We start from the raw sequence: 27,668 nt of genomic DNA on the forward strand, positions 1-27,668 counted from the left end.
TTAGGCTCATATTGTGTAAGGTGAAATTTTGTTATCTTTACTGAAGTGAGAACTTTTTCCTCCATTAATGGTCACAATTGAATGAGCATTCTTTTCACATAGCAGAGCAGAAGTTTAGCTTATTACTAAAGAGAACCACAAGTCTGTAACTTAGTGAAAAATAGAGGTAAAGATTAAAATCAGTTCTTCTAAGTGGTTCTGTTGACTACTTAATCAGATATGTGATTATTCTCTAATATTATACAGAGCAAACCCAAATGAAGATAAGTATTCTATACAGTTGAATAACATAATTAACATGAAATAATGTATTACTAATTTACACCAGTATGCAATCATGGAAGGAGCATGTACAATATACAGAGTTGTTAAATGTGTATTCTTTTGTATTTTTTAATATTTGGAAATACAACATTTGGGGTATGCCCCCTGAAGCTCATGGTGTACCAGATAGATTAAATAATCTATTTACCAGGTTGACTTTGTGTTATTTCTAGGCTTGGTGATGTCACTGGTTTCAAAATAAGAGTATGCAGTTCAGTGGGAGCTGAAAGAAGAGGGTCTAAGATGTCAAACTAATTATGGATAATTTATTTCACAGGTAGCAACACATAGACCTTCAGAATCACAGGGTTATGGAGAGGCAATGCAGAGTATGCATTATTTAAAGCAGAGACTGGCAAATTATGGTCCTCCCAAATCCAGCCCTCTTCCCGACCTGTGAGCTAAGAGTGATTTTTACATTTTTAAATGATTGAAAAAAAATTAAAGGAAGAGTAATAATCTATGACATGTAAAAATGATATGAAATTCAAATAAAGTTTTATTGGAACACAGCCACACCTACAAACTAAGATGATTCAAGGCGTATTTACATATCACTTACATCTTGGCTTTGGTTACCTACAAGTTACAACAGCAGAATTGAGTAGCTGTGACAGACTGAATGGTCTGCAAAGTCTAAAATATTCACTATTTAACTCTTCACATAAAAAAATTTGCTGATTTGCTGATCCCTGATTTTAATTATCCTTCTAGAAAAAGGAAGAGCCTATTTGAAAAACTGAGGTTCTCAATGACTACTGTATCTGAATCTATATTCCCACAAGGGCTTTCTAAGTATTTCCTACAGCTGGTTTCATGACAGTATCATTAACAAAATGTTCAGTATCATCTAGGAGTGTTTTATTCTATGTTCCAGTTTGACCACCCCCTTGGGTACCCTCAATAGGTGTCAAAACTTTTTTATTTTGCTGTTCCCACCATTCCAACCACTAATTCACATCCTACTTAATTTCAAAGCTCAACTATTCTCTATCAGCCCACATAGATCCTTGACTCCTTTAAGTATTTTCTTTCTAAAGTTTTTTACCAAACAAGCTGCTTTTGTATAAGCAAATTATCTTCTATCTAAGAAAAACTCAAGAACAGGTTTTCTTCACAATTATATTGTACTTTATTCAAGAGGTAAAACATGCCCTTACTTTTGATCTCTTCCTCTGCTCTACACCCTACCCTACTCAACTGCTAATGTGGTGCTGGGACCACAGAGGGCAAGGAAATGGTTGTTTACCTAAGACAAAGAAGCAATGCTATTTTAAAAGGAAATGAATGGAATAGAATGCTAAGAGAATTGAATAAGATGCATCTTTTGTCAGAGAGAATCCTTATGCATTTGGCTACCACATAAATCTCCAACCATGAACCTTCTTGTCCACATGAAATTGTAGAGATTCTACCTTCTCTGTTAGAGGGCACAGAGGTGTGAAATGCAAGTTAGCAAGCCACATCACTGTCACTCTTGGGGCCCAACTGCAATAGGCTGGAAGGACTCCTTAAACAGAAAACCATAGATTTTCTTGATTTTTAAACTGTGAAGCTTTGGGAAATTTAGTGTTTAGGAGAAGGATTTCTTCCCCTATGATTTGAAACTAAAGGAAGAAAATATTGAGTTGTATTGTATTTGTAGGTCTAGAAACCATCAACAGCATTGTACCTGTACCAATGTTTTGTAAAATATTAGATTTTCTTGAGTTTATTGCCTGAGTTTGAAAAATTTTACTTTACCAATCTAATTTGTTCCTTATCACTGAGGGTCTTTTAGAGACCAAAATTTGTTAATTTAAAGATATAGGTATTAATGTGTATAATTAGATACTCAGAGAGATTCCTACTTAGTAAAGGTTAAGAACCAATGTTAAACTGTTGTGGAGAATAAGGAATAGTCAAGTTCATCAATGATGGGGGAGCCTGTAACTTAGATTCACTAGAATTGACAATTCCAGGAAGCAACTTGTTTTTGGTAATTTAATATAACAGGGAAACCTCATTCCTTAAAATAGGAAGAGATTAATGAGGATATCACAAAAATCTTACAGAAAGTAAGTTGCTTGGAGAAATTTCATGGTACTTAATTATTATCATTTTATAGATCTAAATACCAAATAGAAGGCAAACAATTTGGACTTCAGACTCTTCACTGAAATCATATAATGAAATGTTAAAGGGGTTTTCATGGAAGATAGATTTCCTCAGCTGGATCCAGGGACAACTGTTAAAAGCAATAGGTAGCACCTTAATTAAGAATCCTGACTACGTAAAAGATGAAGCATGAAATAGAATTACAATAGCACTCGAAGGAAGCGGGAGAAACTCTGGCCATGACAGTTATGGAGTGGGTTTTTAATGAGTGTAAAAGCATATAATGAGGTCACAAAAATCATTACCTAATGTTGTTTCTGGAGCTTCAGAACTATGAATAACAGGTTCGAAGCTAGTAGCAGGAACTAACCAAAAGCAACAACATGAACACAAGAAAGTTTAAACACACATAGAAAGTCTTAATTTTTCTTTCAAAACATTAGTTTCAAATGACAATTTTTTTAAACTTCTGCATTCATAGAAAGCAAACAGTCTCTGTAGCTAGGAATAATTCATTGCAGAAGATAGGCACAACCTTTGAACTCTGCTATGAATCTTAGTATGGTCAACATGAGCCTTTCCTAGGTGTTTGATTTTCTGATTCTCATATGGAAGCTAGCTTTGGAAAATCTGTTTAGGCAATATACACAAAAAAATATGTGAAAGTAACTTGTTACATTTCTTGGAAGCTGAAAAAAATACCTATGTTTATGTACTCACAGCTATAATAAATTGATAACGTGTTTAAATGTAGATATAGCAATAAATAACCATCAGTGACTATGCCAATCTTGCTATAAATAAGAGAGACCAAGAACTTCACCCAAGAAGCAGCTGTTAACCACACCTCAATGCCTTGACTCTTAGGGAACATGAAGGCTGTTACTTCCCATTGGAGGCACTGCTTTGGGACTCCACTGGGACAGGCTGCTAGGGCTTACCCCTCAAACCATGAAATAACACATTTACCCAGTTTGGTCTGAGGTGCTTCAGGGCTTGATGTGGTTTTAGGTCTGGGACGTGGACGACGAACTCGTGATGTTTTAGGAGCTGAAGGAAGAAATGTTGGATTACTCTAGTGAAGGTGGTTTTGGAAATAAGTTTCCAGATTTTCTAAATATGTTATATTTCCTTGAAATTTAAGACATATATTTTAAAGATGCAAATATGTTTGCCTATTTTGTTAATTCTTTTATCACTGAAGATTCTTCGGAGGTAAAACTTGCACATAAAATTAAGACAAGAAATGAAGAGTCTTGTAAATGTCTAAAAAAGGTAAGGACTATCATCAAACCATAGTAAGTTCACACTAAGAAATTAAATATGCCCCCCTATCCATGGAATCATACAAATTGTTATGATTTAATTGGTCTAGAGAAGACATAGACATTTCCATGTCTGAAACTAAGCTTTAAATGTGAGCACTGTTTAGACAAAAGTACATGATACAAATTCAATTAAGATTACATGGTAGACAGACATTTTGATCTAAGTCCACGCATAGCTTTTAAAAACAACAGGTAACTTCTTTTTAGAGTCTTCCATACTCTTATTAAGAAGAAAAATAAAGTTGAAGAACAGCAGAGGATGACAAGATAGTCTTATGAAGCTGGTGATAATGTTATTACCATGATGATGATGATAGAATGGATTGACAATGAGCAGGAAAAAATTGTTGAGGAACACAGAATATCATTACCTAACGTTGTTTCTGGAGCCTTGGTTCTAGGAGTGACATGTTCAAGGACTGTAGGAAGAACTGGCCAAAAATAATAAAATAAACCAAAGAGATTTTAAAAATTCACTTGAAGACTAATTTCAGAAGCCAGTTGTTAAGCTTCAGGACCGAGAGAAAAGAGACACACTCTTGTTCTTTGCAAATTTGACCAAATTGTGTTGAATATCAATTAATCTCATAAAATAGGTACACCATTGCACTTTGCTCAATATCACTATGGTCAACAAGAAATTCTACATGTTTGATTATCTGATTCTGGCATGAAAGACTCTGCTGGACAAGCATTTTACACATTTATATAATATATACTTTTCTAACTACTGGAAAAAGCATTTATCAGTCTATTTGTACTTCTATACAAGTTGACATAAATGTCTACTATTTCAATAATCGTGGGTACAATAATGAGCTCATATGTTTGAAAGTATAAGGATCAATGTAACAAATGGAGTGTGTTCATCAAAATTTCAAAGTGGTCCTTGATTCAATAAAAGTTAAGAAACTCCGTCAAACCCTGTTAGAGAAGGAGGAAGAGTCAGCCTACTCTATCACAAAAGCCCATCATTTAAACCTTCAAGACTCAGGCACATTCAAAAATTTGACCATTACTAAAAGCATCATTCCTTGAAACAAGAGATCTACCAATATAATCATATAGATACTAATTCAATAAAAAGTAACAATCAAAAAAACATGGTATTTCCACAATTGATGAGGAAAAAGCAAGTGATGAAAATAAGGGATAGATGGAAATTCATGTTTGAAAGGAAGCTTAAAATAGCCAATGCTGTTTAAGCAAATGCACGTGATCACATGACACAGCATTGAGTGGTTACATAGCAGTTTGACATCCTGAAATTAGTATACACACAGTTCTCTTAAATTCAACAGATAACCTGACATAGAACGTAGCAAAATTGCAAGGTAAAGACTGTAATGGAATGACAACAGAGGGTATAGAAATGGTTTTAAGATGCAGGAGAACCTGTGGCTACAATGGTATGACAATGAGCAGGAAAAGCACTATTTGAAGGACACGCATTCTCATTACCCACGATTTCTGGAGCTTCAGTTCTAAAAGTACCAGGTTCAAGATCTGCAGTGGGAACTAGTCAAAAGCAAGGAAATAAACACATGTGAAAAGTCAGCAAATTAAATCTTACCAGTATAATAGTGCTTCAATAGGTATATTACAATTTGAAATTATTTTTCTGAAATTGCATACTTGATATTTAAAGATTTGGTCACCTAAAGCCAGGTAAACTTTCTTTATGAGATAGTCACAGCCTACACAAACTGATAAATATCTCAATAAAGTCAACATGATATTCTCCTAGGTGTCTAAGTACCTAATTCCAATCATTGTAGAAGACTGACCTAGGAAACTTTAAACATTTTACCAAATATATACTTATGTAACTGTTATGGCAGTTGGCTTTTCTGTGGAAGCTTTAAGAAAACAGCATGTCCAAGTGTTCATCACAAGGAAGAAAAATATCTTTTTTTCTATTTCTTTAATTTTGTCGCTAAACGAGATGATGGATTAAACTAAGTAAAGTTACTGTGGTCATCATTTCACGATGTACATAAGTCAAATCATTATTCTGTACACCTTAAACTTATACAGTGCTGTATGCCAATTATATCTCAATAAAACTGGAAGAAAAGAAAGAAAATAGCATGTCTAAATAAGCATGGATACAATAAATAGCTTTCGTGTTTGAAAGGAGCCATAGAAAAGAATTAAGCAAAGTGAATCTGGTAGATCTTGTTGAGAGCTCATATTTAGAAATAGGCTGAGACCTTGTTTGAGGCAAAGGCACGCAGCAAATCAGGATAAAGAACATATAGTGTGTGATGCCCAGTAGAGCAGCTCTCTGCTCTAATCACATAAATTCCGTACCCTAGATAGGAGGGAGAGACAGTTGCAGAAGAGATCACTGATGCTTCTAGGGTCAGACCCAAACTTCTGAGTCATACCTTCAAGGATTTTCTTCAACTGCTCCTATGGACCCATCCAAACTCAGTACTATTCATCACCTCTTGGAAGCAGAACCTCCCTTATTCCAGAAGTCTGTGCTCTCTGGTTGGTCTCTACACCTTACTTTCTGTCTGTTTATCTCCATGATTTTAAGACCCAACCAACCTCTTTCCAACTCCTTATTCCTGTCCTTCACAGACTTTTCTCTCTTTCAGCTCAGAGATGTTTATAACCCCTACAAAAAACAGCTCAGGGCTTCCCTGGTGGCGCAGTGGTTGAGAGTCCGCCTACCGATGCAGGGGACACGGGTTCGTGCCCCGGTCTGGGAAGATCCCACATGCCGCGGAGCGGCTAGCGTGTCCGGAGCCTGTGCTCCGCAACGGGAGAGGCCACAACAGTGAGAGACCGGCGTACCAAAAAAAAAAAAAAAAACAAAAAAACCAGCTCAGTTTGCACAGACTCACTGCCTTGGTTCAATCTTTTAATGTTTCACGTTGAGGCAGGTTCTGAATTTGACTCTACTACAGACTGCAAAGTAAAAACAAGCCGCCAGCTTCTGTGATATCCTCACAGGTCTTGGTGGGCTGTGGGAAGACGGAAGGCACTTCGTGTTTGTCTCTTGAGATAAAAATGCTTGGTTCTATTTAAGACATTTTTTTCTTTAAGAGAAGAATGGAATGGAATAAGAAAAAGCAAATAAAATACATAGTAAAAGAGTAGATCCTTGTGTAGAAAGCACAGGGAATTCAGCTGCCACGCGCGTCTCCCCCATCATGTTTTCCTTTGTTAATGGGGAAGCAGCAGCAGGTCATTTTGTGCCTTTACCCACATGGGGCTCACAGCGGCTATCACTCCCACTACTAGCATCAAACCCAGACTCCCAAGAGCTGCAAGGACTCAGTCCTTTAACGAGAGACCCACATTTACCCAGTTTGGTTTGAGGTGCCTCAGGAGTTGGTGTGGTTTTAGGTTTGGGACGTGGACGACGGGTCCGTTTTGATGTTTTAGGAGCTGAAGAAAGAAAACCTTCAGTTACTATAGAGTCTGTAGTTCAGAAGCTATGGGTAGCATGACACATGGCTCTAGGTTTCCTAAAACTTATTAGATTTCCTCATATTTTAGGAAATGTGTCTTTGTAACTTTTTAATTGGAAACTTTCACCCTTTTTATAATAGTATGGTTTTTTTTTTTACAAGTTAAAGTTCATTGGCAATGAGTCAATTATAATAGTGAAGAATAATTCAAGAAGTGAAGAATCATTCATAGAACTCTTGTTTGAATAAAAAGGATAAGAATCACTGCTAAAATATTATGGTAGTGGTGATAGCCAGGTACAAACTCTTTGACAGTTTACTAAAATAAGACCATGTCATTAACTAAAATGTCAGTTAAAGAACAAATATCACAGTTAAAAAAAACAGTAGACCTTTAGATCCACAAAGAACCCTTCCTGACACCATAATAGTCATTAGAGTCAAGAGAATTGCTTTTTAAACCCAGCTTTTACAAAACATTGGTTAAAAAACATACAAGATGACAAAAACAATTTCAGATGATTACATGTATAACAGTTGACCTGAGTTAGGTTCATGCACGGCTCTCTTAAAAACAAGGGATAACTTGTTTTAAGAGTCAGAGACTTCAATTCTTTTAGGATGAAGAATATCATGGAGTGACAACAGAGGATGACAATGTAGCTTTATGAAGCAAAAGAACCTGTAGCTTCGATGTTGATGGAATGAGTTTGACAATAAGAAAAAGCACTTACTGAGGATCACAATGTGTTATTACCTTGTGTTGTCACCCAAGCCTCAGTTCTGAATGTAACAGGTTCAAAGTCTGCAGTAGGAGCTGACCAAAAGTATTAAAAATAAACCAAGTGATTGTTTTAAATAAACTCAAAATATTTACTTCAAAAAGAATCTTACTAGTATAATATAGGTTCTAGAACTACATAGTAACTTTTAAAAACTCTTAAACTAGAAGAGTAAAAGTTGATTTCCTAAAAATTGGCCATACCTCAGTCAGGTACCTATTTCCTTATTCCTCCTTCTTTGATGATCTGATTCTAACTAATAAGCCAAAGTGGGATGTGTGGGTATTGCTAAGAACTTATCTTTGGAAAGAGGCTGAGGCCTCAGCATGATGAATCAAATTGGGTATCCCTCCAGACTAAGCAAAGAAAGAACATGCCTTCATGAGCAAAGAACAGCTTGCTGATATATACTTGATCAAATCTCAACTGCTTCATCAGGTGCCTAAAGATCTCCACCATGGGAGTCCATGGACCAATCAAGATCTAGAAAAGCTTTGACTACCACCTTGAAGTCAGACATCCTTTATACTAGTATTACAGTTAGACTTTCTCCTTTGGTTGGTCTCTACTTATATCCATTCTTTCTGATTTTATTCCTTTCCATCTTTCTACTCATCTACGTACTAGGATGATTTCAAGGCTCCACTCTTTTTAAATTTATCTTTCCCTGCTCCAAATATTTATGTCCCTAGCACATCTTGTTGGTAGCACCCAAATATCATTCTTGTATTTGCATAGATGCTGCCTAATGCCATCTTCTATTTTATTTACAAAGGAAATGCTTTTGTTCTTAACTGTCTTGCAGGTTTGAGGACTAAAACATGTCTCCCACATCTGATACATTAGCATCTTTAGAGGTATACAACTTGGAGGATACTGAAGGCACTTAGTGTTTGTCAATTTGAACTGAATATGCCTAATTTTTCACAAGAAGCTTTATTTTCAAGAGATAAATGGAATTTAATAAAATGCACAGTGACAAAGATTTTACAGAGGAAGCAAGAGGCATTCAGCTGCCCCACAGATCTCCCCCTACTGTACTTTTCTTGCCAGCTCCACAGTGGGAACTGCAGCTTAATACGAGTTGTATCTTTACTCTCATGGGGCGTATTGGTTACTCCCCAAAACTGGGATTACTCAACACCCTGCTGGGTTAGGTTGTTGGGACTCTAAACCAGGAACACAAGTTTACCTGGTTTGGACTCAGGTACTTCAGGACTTGGATGTGGATGTGGATGAATTGTCTGTTGTGATGTTTTGGAAGCTGAAGGAAGAAATTCTTGGGTTATTACATAACTACATCACCCATGGTTCTGGAAGCTATGGGAGGCAAAAAACATGACTCTAGATCTTCTACACCTTGTTAGATTTTTGCCTGTTTAGTTTGAGATTTTTGTCACATACATAACTCCTTTTATATCTTCTTTTACCAAAGAAGATTCTTTGAAGACAAAAATCACTTTTTAATATAAGAAATAAAGATTAGTAATTATAATCAAAGTCTCATAGAGCAGCTTGACTGGGCAACAAAAAGGTTAAGAACTCTTGCTAAATTTTAATGGATAATGAAGAATAGTCATACTCAATCTGAAGTTTATAATTTAATCTTCCAATCTTTCGTACATGTTCTAACTATTAAAATAAAAACGTATTATTACCTAAATGGAAACAAAACAACAAAATACTATGCAAATAGAAAAAAGGTAGAAATGTAGATGTGCAATGAATGGATCCTCCTGGCCCTATGAGAGCTGTTGATGACTTTATCTGTCTAGATAAGAGGGAGATCGGGATGTGTTTGAAAACCAGTTTTACCACAAGCACCGCTGGAATAAAACACAGAATGACACAATTTCAAACAGGTTACGTGGCAAATAAATATCCTAAAGTAGGGTCACACATGACTAGTTCTATTAAAAAGAACAGGTAATTTAAGCGTTTTCATAATTTTAAGAAGAATGTAATTGAATGGCCACAAAGAATAAAACTGTTGTTACATGGAGCAAGATGAAACTCTGGGTCTGACAACAAGCAGGATAAGTCTCGTTGAAAACACAGTTTATCATTACCTAATGTTGTTCTGGGGGCCTCTGGTCTAAGAGTGACAGGTTCAAGGACTGTAGCAGGAACTGACCAAAAAAACAATACAGTAAACCAAAGAGATTTAAAAATACATGAAAAGTTAGAACATTCACACCCCAACAAAACTTGCTTATATATCATTCCTTCTACAGAAACAAAGAAAAAAAAAAAACAGAGAAGGAGTAGAGGATTGTTCTTTGAACATTTGGCCAAACGATAGTCATGGTCAGTCTTAGGCTTATCCCTGGAAATATCTTGAGTCAACATGAAATTCTCCTAGGTTTTAACTAATGGATTCTAATTGATATGGAAAACTCTGCACTGGAAAATATTTTTAGGCATTTACCTAATGTACACTAAAAAAAGAAACTGTCTTTAAAAAAATCTGATCAACCTGTACTTCTATGGAGGCTGAAAACAAGCCCTTACTGTGTTTAAGTAAACATGGATACAATAGACAGTTTATACGTTTGAAACAGATATAAAAATTAATCATTGATGTGGACAGTGTTGGTCTTGCTAAAAGCTTGTCTATGGAAAGAGTCTGAGACCTCTGTCCAAACCATGACAAATAAAAGAGCAGGATAAAGATGGTTACTCCGTCTGAAATACTCAGTAGAGCATCTCTCTGGCCTAAGCCCAGAAAAAGTGGAAATCAAAGACTGTTGATGTCTCTCTATCAAATCTAAGCTCTTGAACCAGGTCCTCAAAATCCTCTTTCAAATGACTGGATGGATCCATCCAAATGTAGCATCATCAACAGCCAGGTTTTGACCATGAGAAGTAGGACAGTCTGTTCTAGGTACCCCCAACCACCACACTTCTGGTTCTTCTGCCTTGGGTCACATTTCCCTCCATGCATTCAAATCCTGTAGTGGGCCTAAAGCCCAAGGTCCAAGGTCCAAGTCCAGTCCACCTTGATCTTTTCCCTTGTACCATGCAAACATATTCTCAACTTTACAGTTTTAGAAATGAAATGTCTCCCACAGCTGGCATATCACCCACAGTTGCCAATATTGGTCCAGGAATTTGCAAGGTACTTACAATTTGTTTATTTACTTGAACGTAATATATTGGCTTTGCTAAAGAAGTAAAACTGGAATTTTATAGTAAAAACGATACTAAATGTATGTCAAGACTCACACATAAAAAGAATATGGTATTCTGGCACCAACTGTATCTCACCCAGTCATGTTCTCCTCAACACCTGGTAGAGGAGACATTACTGATGATGCCTCATGACTTCATGCTTAGAGAGAATATGAGCTTGGCACTGCTTTGCGTCCTCAATTGGACAGGTTACTATGGCTCACCCTTAAACCAACGAATCACACATTTACCCGGTTTGGTCTGAGGTACTTGAGGGCTTGGTGTGGTTTTAGGTCTGGGACGTGGACGACGAGGTCTTTTTGATGCTTTGGTAGCTAAAGAAAGGAAAGCCTTATGTTATTCTACATTGTATGGCTCTGGGTACTGAGGATAGGTTTTTCCAAAACCTGTTAGAGTTTTTAAAGTTCCATGAATTTGTAGTTTAAAATTTTTACTCATTTTATGCCAATGCATCTTTTTTTTTTAAGGTTGAGGGTACTTTGGAGGCAAACTCATGTTTACAGTCAAATTACTCATTCAAGGCATGAAAATTAGCACTTGTAATCAGATACTCATAGAACTTCCTCACTGGGGGAAAAATGAGAAGGACCAGTTCTGGTGCAAGGGGAGGGGAAGTTAGGGTCACAGTGAGACCCTAACTTCAGATTTGGATAATTGCCTATTTGTCAAATTAGTAATAAAACACATCATTACTTAAAACACCAACAAAGAAACAAACATACCATGCAAATAGATTTTTAAAAATCTAGAAACTTAGATGGCAAAGGAGCTTAAGAGTAGCTGTTATTGCTGATCAGCCTAGAGAGGAAATAGATCCCAATTTGTTTGAAACTCAGCTTTAACACAGAACACTGTTCAACGAAGCACAAGGCGATGTGATGATTTCAAATGCCCCACGTGGCAGGTAAATGTTTTGAACTAAGCTCATGCCTGCTCTCCTAAAAACAACAGGAACCTTGTTTTTAAGAGGCTTCAGGGCTCTTCAAGTGAAGACAGTGGCTGAATGGCAGTGCAGGATGATAGTGGTCATCTCGTGAAAGAGGAAAAGCCATGTGATGAGGATGGAGACTGAACAGACTGCATAAGGAGCAGCAAAAGATCTAGGCAAGTGGCACAGGGTCATTACCTAATGTGGTCCCAGAGGTCTCAGTTGTAAAAGTAACAGGTTCAAGGTCTGTAACAGGAACTGAATAAACAAAAGAGGTTTTTAAAAAAAATGTGTATGAAGAGCTACAACATTCATGTCAAAATGAATCTTGCCAGTGTAACATTGCCTCTAGAATATTTTTTTAAAATTTCTGAATGAAAGGTGTTATGGACTGAATTGCCTCTCCTCAGAATTCATTTGTTGAAGTCCTAACTCCCAATGTGACTGTGTTTGGAGTTAGGTCTTTAAAGATGAAGTTAAGGTTAAAGGAGGTCATAAGGGTGGGGCTGTAAGCCAATAGGACTACTGTCCTTATAAAGGAGAGGGAGAGACACAGGGACGCTCACACATAGAGAGAAGGCCCTGGGAGGACACAATAAGATGGTAGCCATCTGCAAGCCAAGGAGAGGGACCTCAGGACATATTAAACCTGCTGATACCTTGATCTTAGACTTCCAGCCTCCATAGCTGTGAGAAATAGATTTCTGTTGTTTAAGCCACCCAGTCTGTGGTATTTTGTTACAGCAGCCCCAGCAGACTAATAGAAAGGGAAATCAATTGTTGTGCTCAGACTTGGCCAAACTGTAGTTAGGGACTTCTTCATCTCATGAGATAGTCATTATCTTTGGTCTCTGTTTAGCACCACAAAAGGGAAACAGTTCCTGTAGTTAGTGCTTGAATATCTGAGTCTGCTATGGTAGACTTTAGGATATTGTTAGGCTTTTACTTAAATATGTTTCTAACAACCCTCAAGAAGCACATGAACAACTAACCTGTACTTCTGTGGATGCTGAATAAAGAAAATATCTACTATGTTTATCAAATTATGGTTGCAGAAGAAGTTCCTAAATAACCAAGCAGCCATTACACAAATAGCCAAAAACTGTTCCGATAATCTTGCTGAGAACTCAGCTTTGGAAAGATCTTGTGACTTCTGTCCAGACAAGAAGACTAGGTAAGAGGCAACTTCTTAGTCTGTGGCATCCAGTAAAGCACCTGTCCACTCTCAGTACAGGGAAAACTATCCAAGTATGGGAAGAAGAGACTTCTGATGCTCATTAAGAACAATACTAGCCTCATTCAACTAGTGTCATTCAAATGCATCATCACCAACAAAAATGTTTTGCCTGGCACTTAGAAGAAGCAGGGACTCTGCCCCCTCTGGTTGCCTCTCTATATATCCTATGTTTTCATCTTGTTCACTCTCACCTATCCACTTGTGCAAATTCTGATGTGACGTCAAGGCCCAAACTCCTTCTCTGCTCTACTGAAGCCCACGTTGATTTTTCGTTTCTTTAAGACTTGCTACAGATGTATGAGATGAGAGAATTTGGGGTCCCTCCATCACCAGTTAGGGAAGAACTAAAGATCAAAAGCACCCATTTTGGATTATATGTGCATTAAAAAATAAAATATATATATTTCCAATTAAAAAAAAGAGCCACTATAATCAGTCTACACTTAATGTTTGTGTACCTAAGAAAAATCTTGAATTTGCAAAAACACCCTGCCCTGTTTTCATCCTCTAGGATTTTCACACAAGAAAAGCGTTTGTGCTCAACTAACCTGCAGACTGAGAAGTATAACATGTCTCTTACTATCCAGAATTGGAGAGAAGGTTATGTCTCTTCCAAACACGAACTCCTTGCCAGTTCTGAAGGGGCAAGGACTCTTCATGGTTCCCTCACTAGGGAGTATATGGGTTTACATTTTCAACCAGTGACAGGCTGCCAGGCTCCTTAAGCCAAGGGCCCTGCTTTTGTCTGGTGTAATCTCTGCTGCATCTGAACTTGGAGTGGTTTTAAGTTTGTGTTGTGAATGTCATGTCCGCTGGGATGTTTTTGGAAGTAGAAAAAGATAAATTTCTGTTCCTTTAAAGCTTCTGCAACTTACAGGTTTTTGAACAGAATCTTCTTTAAATTTTCCAAAGCTTGATAGATTTTCTTCAGTTTCAGGAAATGTTTCTTTCTAGTGTGAAAAGTTTGGCCCTACTATGCTACTGTATCTTCCTTTGTTATTGAAGATACTTTGGGGACAAAGTTGACACATTAAAATGAATTATTAATTCAGAGAGTCAAGATTGGTATCTTTTAACATATTCTCCTAGAGTCCCCTGACTGCATTAAAAAGGTTAAGAATCATTTCTAAACTATGGTGGAGATTAAGGGGGAGTCAGATTCACCTTAAGGATGGGGCTTACTATTTCAACTTATTAGCCTTGATCACATTATCTGTTAGACAATTCACTAAAAACATATTACCCAAATGTTAACAAAACAACAAAAAAACCAGGCAGATAGGGCTTCCCTGGTGGCGCAATGGTTGAGAGTCCGCCTGCCGATGCAGGGGACACGGGTTCGTGCCCCGGTCCGGAAGGATCCCACATGCCGCGGAGCAGCTGGGCCTGTGAGCCATGGCCGCTGAGCCTGCACGTCCGGAGCCTGTGCTCCGCAACGGGAGAGGCCACAACAGTGAGAGGCCTGCGTACCGCAAAAAAAAAAAAAAACAGGCAGATAAAAAAGGCAGGTGTATAAAGGATGTATAAAGAAACTTCCCTGTCACAGCCTGGTTAGCATAGATCAGGATCAGGCACTCTTATAAATACATGAAATTTACCTTAACAGAGAACTCTGGTTGAGCTAAAAGCAAACTGGCTTGAAAAAAATTTTAACTGAAAAAAATTTTAACTAAGTTACAGGGCAGGAAGATATCCCAAACTAGATCCAGGGATGACTCTCTTTAGAATAAGAAGTAACTTGCTTTATGCACATTTAACTCACAAGATAAAGAATGTAACTAAATGGCAACAGAGGGGAATGGGCAGAAGTTTGACACTGAGCAGAAAAAGTGCTTGCTGAAGGTCAGAAAGTGGCATTACCGAATGCTGTCCCTGGAGCCTCTTTGATAGGAGTAACTGCTTCAAGGACTGTGGCAGGAACTGACCAAAAATAATAATAAAAAATGTTAAACATTTATACAGTCTCAGAGGGATATGTCTGCACTCGGGTACCAGTTTATCACTCAGGAAGGATTGTCTCTGTACTCAGATAACTGTCCCTGAGAAGTGTCCCTGAAGTTTCTCATTCTGTGATGATCCTAGTCTAGGTAATGTGCCAAAGTAGACCCTCCCCATCTTGCTAGAAACTCATCTTTGGAAAGAGACAACAAGTTTTGCCCAACTGGGGTACTTAAGAGAGCAAGATAAAGGGCAGCCATTCAGCCTGTGGTTCAGCTGTATCCTTCTGTCTCATGCCCAGGAAAGCCTACCATGTATGGATAATGAAGATTCTTACATGAAACCCAAACTCCTAAGTCCAAGAGTAAAAATTCCTTTTCAGCTGGTCCTTTGAGCCCATTTAGCTACAACAGCTTCAATAAAATGCTCTGATCAGCATCTAGAAGCTGACAGCCTTCACTGGTCCAAGAAGCCTCTGTCTCCTCTCGCTGGCCTCCACACAGGTCCTGTCTTCTGAACTTCTTCACCCCACCCTCTCGCGCCCCAGCCATCCAAATCTATAGTGATTTCAATGCTCAAGCCCTTCCTAACTATTCTGGCCCACCCTGACTGTTTCTTTAAACCAGGGGTTCACAAACTATGGCCCATAGGCCAAACGTTGCCCATGGCTTGTTTTCATATAGCCCATTTCCATTTTTAAGTGATTGTTAAAAAAAAAAAAAAGGGAAAAAAGAAAACTATACATCAGAGATTATTGAGGCCACAAAGCCCCAAATATTTACTATCTTGCCCTTTATAGAAAATATTTGCTAACTCCTGCCTTAGATCTGTACTATGACTTATACAACTTTAATAGTTACCAAGAAATAGTCTATTTGCCCAAATATATGTTTGACCTATAGCTGTTTCAGTCCACTACACACATTCAATATATAAAGGATGGATAGAATTGAATGAGAAGCCAATGAAATAGACATTTAGAGAGAAGATTCTAATTCACAAAGGGGAAGGAATTTGGCTACCCCCTAAGACCTGTCCGACTGTGTTCTGGTTGTCTGCTCTGGAGTGAAAGTGGCCGCTGGCCCTGACTTGCCCCTTCACTTTCTCTAGACCTCACAGGGATGGGCTGCAGGATTCCTCAACCAGGATCTACACATTTACCCAGTTCAGTCTGAGGTGTTTCAGGATTCCGTGTGGTTTCAGATTTGGGATGTGGATGATGAGTTCGCTGAGGCACTTTGGGGGCTAAAGGAAAAAAACTTCAGGTTAATAGAGTGTTTTTAGTTTCAGAAGCTGTGGATAGGATTATAGTTGTTATAATTTCTTGAATTGCAGGAAATTTTTCTTTTGAGTTTGAAACATTTGTCCGTATTTGATGATTGCCTCTTTTTATCACTTATATTACTGTGAAAAACAAAAATCACACAGAAACCTGAGTTGATATATCAAGGATATTCTCAGAAGGGATTTTGGAATGAAAAAATTTCCAAAAACCTACTGAATTATTGTGGTGGTGGGGAAGGGGTAGGGTGACTTTACACTAATGATGGTGCTGGTAACTTCAATTTACTAGCCTTGGACATATATTCTATTTCACTCTTTACTGAAAAAAGACTATCATTATCTAAAATGGCAAAACAAAAACAAAATTGTGCACGTAGTAAAAAATATAGGAATTTAGATCTGCATAAGAATTATGTCACACCATAATGGCTGTGACACTGTACTCAGTTTGGATCAAGGACAGACACTCCCACCCCTAACCCCCATTGATTGTGTCTGAAACTCAGTAACACAGAATGTGATTAAAAGGTTACATAGGGATGAGATGCCACAAATTCAAACGCATTGCCTTACAGATATGTATACTAAGCTAAGTTCATACTTGATTCATTGAATAACAAATGAGTTGTTTTAATACTCTTCAATATATTAGGAAGTAATTGAATGACAACAGAGGATGACACAGAGTCTTGTGGTAATGACAACAGAGGATGACACAGTGTCTTGTGGTTATGACAGTGGCGAAATGGGTCTGAAATGAGTAGGAGCAGATGCTTATGGACATAATGTGTCATTACCTACGGTCGTCCCTGGAGCCTCGGTCCTAAGAGTAACTGGTTCAGGGATTGTGGCAGGAACTGATCAAAAGTAAGAAAAGAAATCAAAGAGATTTTTGTGAGTGCATGAAATGTCAGAAAATTCATCTTAACAGTAAAAATAATGCTTCAAAGGGGAAAAGGGAAGGGCAAGGATGGATTACACAAAAGTTTAAAACCAAGAGGCAGGAACTATAGGGGTGGGAGGTGAGAGGTAGAGGCGGTGGGGAGTAGGGCTTCACCCTAGGGTCTGCCCACCACACATAGAACAGAGAGCCAAAAAGAAGCTGAGACCATACTCACTAAGTCCTTAGTGAAGAGAGTGGCATTTAATATAATAAGGTGAGGAACAACCTCTCAGTTTGTGGTATCATATTAAACTAAGCATCTTCAGTTCTAAGAATAGAAAAAGCATGGTCCTGTGTAGAAGTAAGATCAGTGAAGCCCACTGGATCAAACTTAAGCTCTTGAGTAGACATCCCAGTCCCCTTTATTTCATCCTATAGAGGCCCATTCAACAGGAGTGTTATCAACAAGTCATCCTCTGTCTGGTCACCAGCTTCCTTCAGCACATTCCCTGTTTATCAGCCTTTGTTCCCTCAACCCTTCACTCATCCAAATTCTGCACTGATTTTTTTCCCCTAATTATCCTGGATCTTTTCCTGCTCCAAATATTTACTATATTTCTAGCATATATCATTTGTACTATTTCAGAAATTACTTTACATTTGTATAAACATGCTGCCCTATGTTATTTTCTACCTGTTTATGCAGGAACAGCTTTTGTTTACAACTATAGTACAAAATGTTTGGGAAATAAAGCATAATTCCTACTTCTGATTTGTCTCACAGGTGCTAATATGGTTATGGGGATATAGAAGGGATTAATAAGAAGAATAGTGTTTACTCTTAAGAGATATATAAGGCATGTACCGATTATGTGCACAGAATTCAGGGTCCCAGCTGGGGTAGAATGCTTGGATTCCTTAAACCAGAAACTGCATATTTACCCAGTGTGGTCTGAGGTACTTCTGGATGGGGCGTGGTTTTAGGTTTGGGACGTGGACGACGGGGTCTCTTTGTTGTTGTTAGAGCTGAAGGAAGAAAAGTTAGGATTATTATAGTGCTGGTGACTCCATTACCTCTGAATAGGATGATATAACCGGGCTCTAAGCCTTCTAAAACTTGCCAGAGTTCTTTTGAGTGGAGACACCTTTGTTACTTTGGTTTGAAATTTTATCCTTTAATATATTAACAGGTTTTCTTTTATAATTGAGAATTCTCTAGAGATTAAAAATTATATTATAATTATGTTTAAGAAATGAAGATGAGGGACTATCATTTTCTTGAAAGCGTCCCTAATGAGAAATCACGCTAAACTGTGAAAGCATGAGAGAAGTTTCAAACCATCCTATACTATTCACTTATAATTTAAAACAACTAGTCTTGGGCAAATTTTCCACTTGGTAATTTACTAAAATAACTACACAAAATTAGGTGCAACATCAATAAAGCAAAAAAAAAAAAAAGTTATGTAGAACTTGAAATATAGAAAGTAGATGCTTAAAGAAACTTCATGGTATCATAATTGACACTAATATTGGTGGTCTAAATAAAGAATATATGGAGAATCACATTTAGCCCCCAGCTCTAACAAACAGTACTATTTAAACAGAGACTCAGATTGACATGATGCAATTACAAGCTGGGAGATGCAGCAAATAGATGTGTTGAATTAAAGTTTATACACATTGTTAGAAAGAAAGCCTTTTATATTTTAAGATGAACACAGCAATAGGATGACAATAAATTATGACATCATTGTCTCTACAGAACATAGATAAGTCTGACAACAAGTAAAGAAAGCACTTGCTGAAGGATGTACAGGATCATTACCTAAAGATGTCCCAGTAGTAACAGGTTCAAGGTCTGTAGCAAGAAATGATCGAAAGCAATTTAAAAAAAGAATTGTTAAACACATAAGAAAAGTCACCAAATTCTCTTGAAAATGAACTTCACTAGGGTAGTGTGGTTCTACGGCCAGAAAGCAAAATTTTCAAAGTTCCAAGGTGAGGGTACAAAGATATATGATATTATGAAATGGTTATACCCTTATTATCCCTACACGGTTACCTACAAGTATTGCTTTTTATATCATCTGATAATATAATGGAAAACTCTGCTTAGAAAAATCTTTAGGTATCTGTCTAAAAACATTATGGTTAACAACTGTAAGAGAAGAATGTGAAAGTATAATTTATAACACAATATACTGGAAAACAAACAATTACATCTATGTCATGATAGATGCAATTGTTGATATATTTAAGCAGATATTGGTAATGAATAACCAAAATAGACAACTCTTCTTTTTGTTAAGAGTCCACTTTGGAAAAAGACCAAGACCTCTGTCCAAACAAAGCCATATAAAAGAGCAAGATACAAAGGGTCATTCAGTCTACAAAACTTGTCAGTTCATCTCTCTGTTATCAGGACAGAAAAGGGCTGACCGGAGAGTATGCTGCAGCCAAGTGGCTCAAATCCAATCATTGAAGTCAGGCACTCAGGTCCTCTTCACAGACCCATCTAAAAGTAGCACTGCTGAGCACAATTTCTGAGCACCAGCCAAGTAAACATTGCCCTTCTCCTTTCTCACAATCAAGTTCTACTTCCAAGTCCTATCCTTCTGCTGTCATCCACACATATGGCACCTTCCAGCTTCTGTTTGTTATTCCTGCTCATCCCTCCAACAAATCTACAAACTATACACATTTCAAGGTCCACATGACACTTATCACCCCCATGGATCTTTCACTTCTCTAAGAATTAACTAACAGTTGGTAAAACTCAATAAATACGTTGCCTTTGCCCATTTTCCTTTCTATCCGCATATGAACAGTTTCACACAAGAGCAGCTTCCTCCCTCAATGAAGCCAAGTCCCTTGTTATTTCTAAACTATTCCTCACAAATGCTAATGTGGCAGTTCATTAAATATGAGACTAATTGAACTAAATAGGCTAGATACGTTTTTGCGGAGCCAGAATCAAAGAGAAAATGTAATCGAATGGTGAAAGAAGCAAATACAAGGTGCCAAGAAGATACTAAGTAGCGTGAGGAAGTCACATGAATTGACTAGAGCACTTGTAACTTGGGCATCCATCCTGAAGGATCGCAGGGTTACTAGGCAGCGAGTTACACTCCCACCACAGTATCACATCCAACAAGGTTCCACAGGTACCAGGAACCACATATTTACCTAGTTTGGCCTGAGGTGTCTCTGGGCTCGGCGTGGTTTTATGTTTGGGACGTGGACGTGGACGACGTTTTCTTGTTCTTTGTGATGTTTTTGGAGCTGAAGAAAGGAAACTGGTTAATGTTGTCTTATGACTCCAGAAAAAAAGGATGATACATGGCTCTAGGTTTTATAAAATTTTGCTAGATTTTCTGGAGTCTTGAGAAATTTGTCTCTGGGGTTTGGAATTTTCTTTGTCATCCATATGCCAAAAAAAAAGTTGTGGGGGATTGTCTGCTGACAGTTCTTTTAAGAAAGAACATATAACATTGTTTTAATTATCTGAAAACTTTACTGTTATTGCTGGTATCAGATTTTCAAAGAGAACCCTGATCCAAGGGACGTCAGAAGCACAGCATGTCTACATCGCATTAGAGAGGGACACAGGCTCACCTGCTTTGGGGAGATTATATTTAGAAATGACTTGGTTTAGGCATACATCCCATTAAACATTATTAGACTAAACACATCTCATTTCTTAAAATCATTGGTAGACCATAAATATCTTAAATATTTGGAATGCTGGAATATCTTAAAACAACTTTCTTTTGAGGCCACAGAATTATACCTGATGTTCATAGGGCAGAGACTCCTAACTGCGTTTGGAATTCAGCAGAACCACTGGCTCTGTAAAGCTTTAAGAAAGCTGGATAATGTGGGTGATAGATACTCTGCACTAGCTTCATAGATGCTTATATTCTAACCAAGTGACTTATTTTAAACATCTTCAATATGTTCAAAATGAAAGAATATAGCTGAGTGACAAAAAGGGATGATGAAAAAATCTTACAGAAGAGAAAACCCTTTGGCCAACATAGTAATGGAATTGACTGGACCATGAACAGAAAATGCTCTTGCCTGAAGACATCAAAGGTCGTTACCTAATGTTATCCAAGGAGCCTCAGTTCTCAGAGTTACAGGTTCAATGTCTCTGGCAGGAACTGACCAAAAGCAATACAATAAACAATGGAGATTTAAGAAACATAGGAAAAGAAACAAAATTATCTTGAAAATGAATCCTTTTAATCCTGTAATGTTTAAGAAGCATTTATGAACTCTGGAAAAAGAGTATTTGTTCTGTAATAACTGGCTGTACTCTGGTACCCATTTATCTCACAAAACAGCCATACCCCTTGCACTTTGCATCCCTGTGAGGCCAATGAAAAGTAGGTTTTTTGGTGTTTAATTAGCTGATTGCAGCTGTACTGGAAACTTGGCTCCAAAAAAATCTCTTAGCTGTCTGATATGTATTTTAAATTACTCTGAAGAATTATTATGAAAACTTCTGTTAGTATTTGAAAGGTTTTCACCACCATTATTCATATATTTTTTTGAGAAATGGTGGTAGTGGTAGAGAATTTTTAAAAATGTTCTTAATCAGTCTGATTATTGGTGATCTGTGACAGTTATGCAAAAGATAACCTTGTGCCCTTTCTCCACAATAAAGGTGATACTCTTTGCTACAATTTGTCCTTATTTATTCATTTATTTCAAATGGATACTTGGGAGATAACTATTCAAGTGAGGAACAGATGATTAAGAAAAAGGTCTGAAAAGTAATAATTCAACTTTTGTCTGAATAAACAGGATTCCTCTAATTCTCTAATATTCTGAAATGATTGAATTACACATTGGTATAAAATTAAGACTTATGACTCCTTGGTTTTAAAATAGTGTCTCTATTTTTCAAGTCCATAAGATTAAATGTAACATTAAAATATCATATCACCAAAAACTCTGTAAGCATTTATATGGAGATTGCCTTTTGCTGACTGTCCAAGATAACATAGCACAGAGTTGGTTTAAGCCACATCTGAGAACATCTTCTGAACTAAAGGAAAACATGGCATCCGGAAGAGATAGAAAGTGAGAACCACAGGACAAAACAATATTCAAAGCTGATTGCCTTCAAACAAAAGAGGAAAATCCCTATTTTGTTTGGAATTCAACACCACAGGACGGATTCATCAACAGAAAGGTCCAGTTGCATTCGAACAGTATGGAATCAAGAAGAAAGGACTTTTGCGAGAAAGAGACAATTTGTATTTTCTCAAGCCCCAACCAGCTTTTTCATTGTCCCTCTCCCACATCATAAATTATACATACATAAAAGCAGAGATTTCAAAAATGTCCTGGTTTGAATGATGGATGGAGAGAGCACCTGTAACTCTTGCCAACATCAAGTGCTGCAAGCAATCTGACTATCTCTGAAGATGATCAAAGAACAAAAAACATTCAGGGATTGTAAGCTGAGCGGCAGCTGTAAGAATGCCCAATTATATTAAAAAGGTGCTTGTTGAAAATAGTAAACAGTTTTGGGGAATGAATGAAAAAGAGGATGAATGACAATTGTTTACACAAGAGACTACAGACAGTGACAGAAATGAGAGGGGCAAGTTCAGAGAAACATTGACCAAGAGGGAAGACATCCATCGTTACCTATGGTTGTGGAGGGCGCTTCATTCTCAAATGTAACAGGCTCAAAGACTGCACCATAAAAAATAAACAGATATAAGAAACAAAACTAAGGAAAGCTAGACTTTTAGGTGCTCATTGATGCTTAATTCACAGGACACAGAACTTGGTTTATTCTAAGCTGATATAAATTGCCTCCTTGAGAGACTTATTTATTATGAGAGATGCTCTCTGTAAATTAGAATTTTATACTAATTGGCATCTTAGGAGAAAATGTCACTTGGAAAACAATTGAATTTTCAGAACTATTATATAATATCTTCTTATTTAGTAGAAAATCACTTAGTTCATAGGTACCATTTGAAAAGCCAATAAGGTATTTTAGAGAAAGCCAATCTCCATGTGCCTATAAGGGAAGAACACAGGGTCAGCCTCCCTAGTGGCAGCTGCTAAAATCACTTTCAAAAATGCTCCAGATACAGAAAAACCAGGCTTCTATTCATTACAAACCCGAATTGAGAAGACAGAACCTAAAAATGCTTTAAGAGTGGAATCTGTCAGACAATCCGATATAAAATTTATTAATTTCCCAAACATTAATTTGTTCATTTAACACATGAAACACAAGTGTGGCTACTTTGAGAAGATAACGAACAAAAAAACCATGGTATTTGGGTTTCTATGCTTTTATGATGTGACAAACTGTAAGCATCTTCAGCAACATCCCCAAAGAAAAAGCTTCTTAAGCCGAAGCACTGGAAATTGTTTACCGGATTTAGGTGGTGGCGTATCTGGTTTTGTTGTGGTTTTGGGTTTAGGAAGTAATTGCTTTGGTGATTTTGAATCTGAAGGAAAAAGGTGCTATAATTAGTGTCATGTCAGAGCTGTGAATGTCAAGATTAGTGCTACTTACACACCGTTTTCCTAGTTATAGATTAAGACATTGAAAGTAGAGATTACCAGGCTGGATTTGAGGTACATCTGGTCTACGTGTAGTTTTAGGTCTTTCGGATGGTTTCGATGCTAAAGAAAAAAGTATTAAGGTCACAGCTGTAACTGTCAATAATTAAGGACACATATGCTCAAGCAAAGATACTATATAAATTCAGTGAATATACAACAAAATTAATTCCTGGGGTGGGAAGGGTGGGAAATGTGTCCATTCCTACTGATTTTTCTGAAAGAAAAGAACCTTCAGGAAATGTTCAAAATGTGTCTCTCAACAAAAGTAAGGAGAACTATAAGAAGACTTTTTTCTGTATAAGTAATTTTTAAAATGACAAGTATAATAGTTCTGTTTCTTACTGGATAGGTTTTTTTTTTCTTTTCCCCAGTATAAAAACAGTAAGGTAGAAATTTGAAACTTGCTTAGTAGGAAATCAGGAAAGTAATCCATAGATACTTGAAATTATACAGCATGTTATATGGCTATTTATTTCTGGAATTTTCTAAAGTAAACCAGTGACAGATTTACTGTGAATGCTGAGAAATTATAATGAAATAATTATAATCAAAACAGCATTATGACTGAAAACAATAAAACCAGCTGGAGACTTTTAATATTCTCAAGTTATAAAGACCATACTATTTTTATCTTGGACCCTAGACAAAGAACAGTGTGTGTGACTTTGGTTATCAAAACATACTCAAAAAAATTCCCCAGAGAAACAGAAAAGCTGAAGGAGCCATTATTTCATGCAGCTGTTTAAGAGGGAGAAAGTCTTACAAGTTGAATGAGTAAAGCAATGAAATGGTAATCATGACACTGGAATAAAACATTGCCATTTGCCAAGTCCAGGATGAGCACGGAAATCCCTGAGAAAGAGTAGATGGTTTTCTCTACAGGAGGACACGTGATGGGAGGACAGAGGGTTTCTGGAAAACCAGGAAGTTGTGTTCAAAACCATGGACTTTCCCTGAATTAGCATACAGAATTCTTCTAGAAGTTTCCTATCTTCAGGCTCTTCAGACCCAGATAGGAAAGGTGAGGGAAAGTATGGAACAAAACTGTGACACTGTGTATAGAATTGCAGTCATGCCTGGGCAGAGAGCAGGAAAAGCGAAAGTGACAACCTGGGAAAGCAATTGGAGGAGACCAGAATTACCAACTGTGGGCACCAAGGGCTCCAGTTGTACCGTAGCAGGTTCCAGAGCTATAGAGGCAAAAAACCAAAAATACTAATTATGTCAAGAAGCGGCATCTTGAGGAAGGAAACATTACTCTTCCATCTTTGCTTAAACTGTGTACTTTTTTTGAATGTGATTTTCCTTTTTATTTTTCCCATTTGCCCCTCTTCTCCCTATTGCTTTCCCACATCTCATCTGCCATGAATACGCATCTTATGTAAAAGTTTTACGGTACCCTACTTTAACGATCCACTTAGTGGCCCAGCTTACTGCTGTGTATACTTAATAACTACAAATAAAAATATAAACGTATTCATAAAACGTGAATTTAGAAAGTATAGATCCTTAAATATAAAAATCAACTACACTGGTTCCTAAAGCCCAGCTATTTAGGCGGTAGGTAGCTACTATATCAGAAACTACCATATTCCACTTTCTATGTTAATTGGAACCCTGAACATCACATTTACCAGGTTTGGACTTGGGCACATCTGGACTAGGTGTGGTTTTAGGGCGGGGACGACGACCTGGTCGTTTGGTCTTTGGTGGAGCTGAAGAAAGAAAATCAGCTAGTTAATACACAAAAGGTGGCCCTACAAACTGACCATCAATACTACGTGTATCTTAGAAGCACATTTAAGCCCTTTGATTTATTGCAGATACGTATCCTTCTGTTTGCCACTTTCTATCATTATTTACCCAGTTAAATGAGGTCTTGAATAACGGATTTTTATTTTATTTTTTGCCAAAGATTTATAAATAACTGTTCAAAAGATCTCTCTATTCTATTTTGAGGTGGAAAATTCAGAACTTTGTACAGCTTGGAGAAGACGGTCTCATTAAATTTTTGAAGGTATATGTTTAACAGGAGCATGAGAAAAGTTACTTTTAGAAGCCACTAGGGATAAAAACTAAAATTTATTTGGCCTAAGATTCAAAAGGAAATGTTTTTCGCTTAGCATTTAAAAATCTGCAAATCAACATGGGGTGGGGTGGGGGAAAGGGAGGGTGGGATGAATTGGGAGATTAGGTCGGACATAAATACACTGCTATGTGTAAAGTAGATAGCTAGTGGGAAGCTGCTGTGCAACACAGGGAGCTCGGCGTGGGGCTCTGTGATGACCTAGATGGGTGGGAAGGGGGGTGGGGTGGGAGGGAGGTCCAAGGGGGAGGGGATATATGTATACTGATACGTATATAGCTGCTTCACTTCAGTGTACAGCAGAAACTAACACAACATTGTAAAGCAATTATACTCCAATAAAAAAAAATCTGTACATCAGTAACATGTGCAAAAAGGCTTTGAATTCTCAAATTATTTCAGGGAAGGCAACTTTTAAAGAATGAGATATAATTTTTAGACTATAGGATTTAAAATTTTTCTCCAAAGGAATAGAGGACACACACACACAAATGGACATTAATGAACAAATCCATTAATGTGAGCCTGTTAATAAAGATGCCAGCAGTCAGGAAAAGGAAAAACAGGTGGGTCACTCACTGCATTACCTAATGTTGTTGTTGAAGGTTTAGTTCCCAGTGTTCCAGGTTCTAAGACTGCACGAAAAATGACCAAGAAGGAATCAGCATCAACGGAAAAATGATGAACTTCAGTAAAATATGAAAAATGCTTAATTTTTAAGTACTAAGTTGAGCAATCATAAATGGTGAAACTTTTATCCATATAAGACATTCCTTTTTTATGTAAATAGATTCCTGTGTTTTTAGACAAAATGAACAAAAACGCAGCTGGTCAGTTAAGTTTGGAAAGAGAAATGGAAAAAAAAAAAAGGCATGACTCTCATTTGGAAGATGTAAATGCAATAAAGTAACCAACAGCTCATGTTATGAAGGAAAATGTGAATAACTGGCTAAGACGGCACTAGCAGAACAGTTTTTGCTCTCTTGAAGGAAAAGAAGCTACATAGACTGGGGTGAATTTTTATATTTCTCTCATTTAATGAATTTCCTAGTGACACATCAGGATATTTAGATCTGGAAAGACCATAATGCTTTTCAAGAAAGTCTGCAAATGTTAGAGTTTTGAAAGTAAGAAAAACACCTCTAAAAGTGAAAGCACAAATATGTCCTGGGGAAGCCATGGTCCTCTATGGGAAATAACCAGGTTAAAACAAGCTCAGGACATGGTGCTCAAATACAAGGAGGGACAACAAGGAATGTGACAAATCAAAATCAGTATGGCTTTCATGGCTGTCTCAGAGCTTCCACTTAAACACAGGCAGGGAGTTTATCTTCTGGTGAAAATGGCTGAAAGAAAGATCTGAAGGACAACAAAGAAATAATTTTTTGAAAAGCCAAAGCGAAGCACAAAGTTGAACATAGAGGGTGTGAAAGAAAGAGAATTCTTTCTTTCTAAAGCAAACTTCATTACCTATTGGCGGCTGTGATGGTGGTGGAGTCTCAGGTTCCAGGGCTGCAATGAAAGCAAGTATTATCAAAGGGGATGCTGATGAGCACCATTT

General features: G+C 37.3%; 1 protein-coding gene across 1 annotated transcript in view; it reads right to left on the reverse strand.

Annotated features, from left to right (window-relative positions):
* ABI3BP (ABI family member 3 binding protein) overlaps positions 1-27,668 on the reverse strand; it is a 259,008-nt gene that overhangs the window by 72,231 nt on the left and 159,109 nt on the right. Inside the window, exons 21-43 of the mRNA XM_082839240.1 lie at positions 26,695-26,736; positions 25,656-25,736; positions 25,164-25,211; positions 24,019-24,081; positions 23,829-23,903; positions 23,083-23,130; positions 21,525-21,584; positions 20,584-20,703; positions 18,361-18,444; positions 17,333-17,392; positions 16,413-16,496; positions 15,174-15,233; positions 12,275-12,334; positions 11,379-11,462; positions 10,026-10,085; positions 9,149-9,220; positions 7,932-7,991; positions 7,068-7,151; positions 5,211-5,267; positions 4,121-4,180; positions 3,391-3,471; positions 2,727-2,786; positions 473-547 (exon numbers count right to left, since the gene is read on the reverse strand). Of these exons, the coding sequence (XP_082695366.1) occupies positions 473-547; positions 2,727-2,786; positions 3,391-3,471; positions 4,121-4,180; positions 5,211-5,267; positions 7,068-7,151; positions 7,932-7,991; positions 9,149-9,220; positions 10,026-10,085; positions 11,379-11,462; positions 12,275-12,334; positions 15,174-15,233; positions 16,413-16,496; positions 17,333-17,392; positions 18,361-18,444; positions 20,584-20,703; positions 21,525-21,584; positions 23,083-23,130; positions 23,829-23,903; positions 24,019-24,081; positions 25,164-25,211; positions 25,656-25,736; positions 26,695-26,736 (1,578 nt within the window). The remainder of the gene's footprint in view (positions 1-472; positions 548-2,726; positions 2,787-3,390; positions 3,472-4,120; positions 4,181-5,210; positions 5,268-7,067; positions 7,152-7,931; positions 7,992-9,148; positions 9,221-10,025; positions 10,086-11,378; positions 11,463-12,274; positions 12,335-15,173; positions 15,234-16,412; positions 16,497-17,332; positions 17,393-18,360; positions 18,445-20,583; positions 20,704-21,524; positions 21,585-23,082; positions 23,131-23,828; positions 23,904-24,018; positions 24,082-25,163; positions 25,212-25,655; positions 25,737-26,694; positions 26,737-27,668) is intronic.

Source organism: Leucopleurus acutus (genome assembly GCF_964270905.1).
Source record: "Leucopleurus acutus genome assembly, chromosome: 5".
NCBI classification, from domain to species: domain Eukaryota; kingdom Metazoa; phylum Chordata; class Mammalia; order Artiodactyla; family Delphinidae; genus Leucopleurus; species Leucopleurus acutus.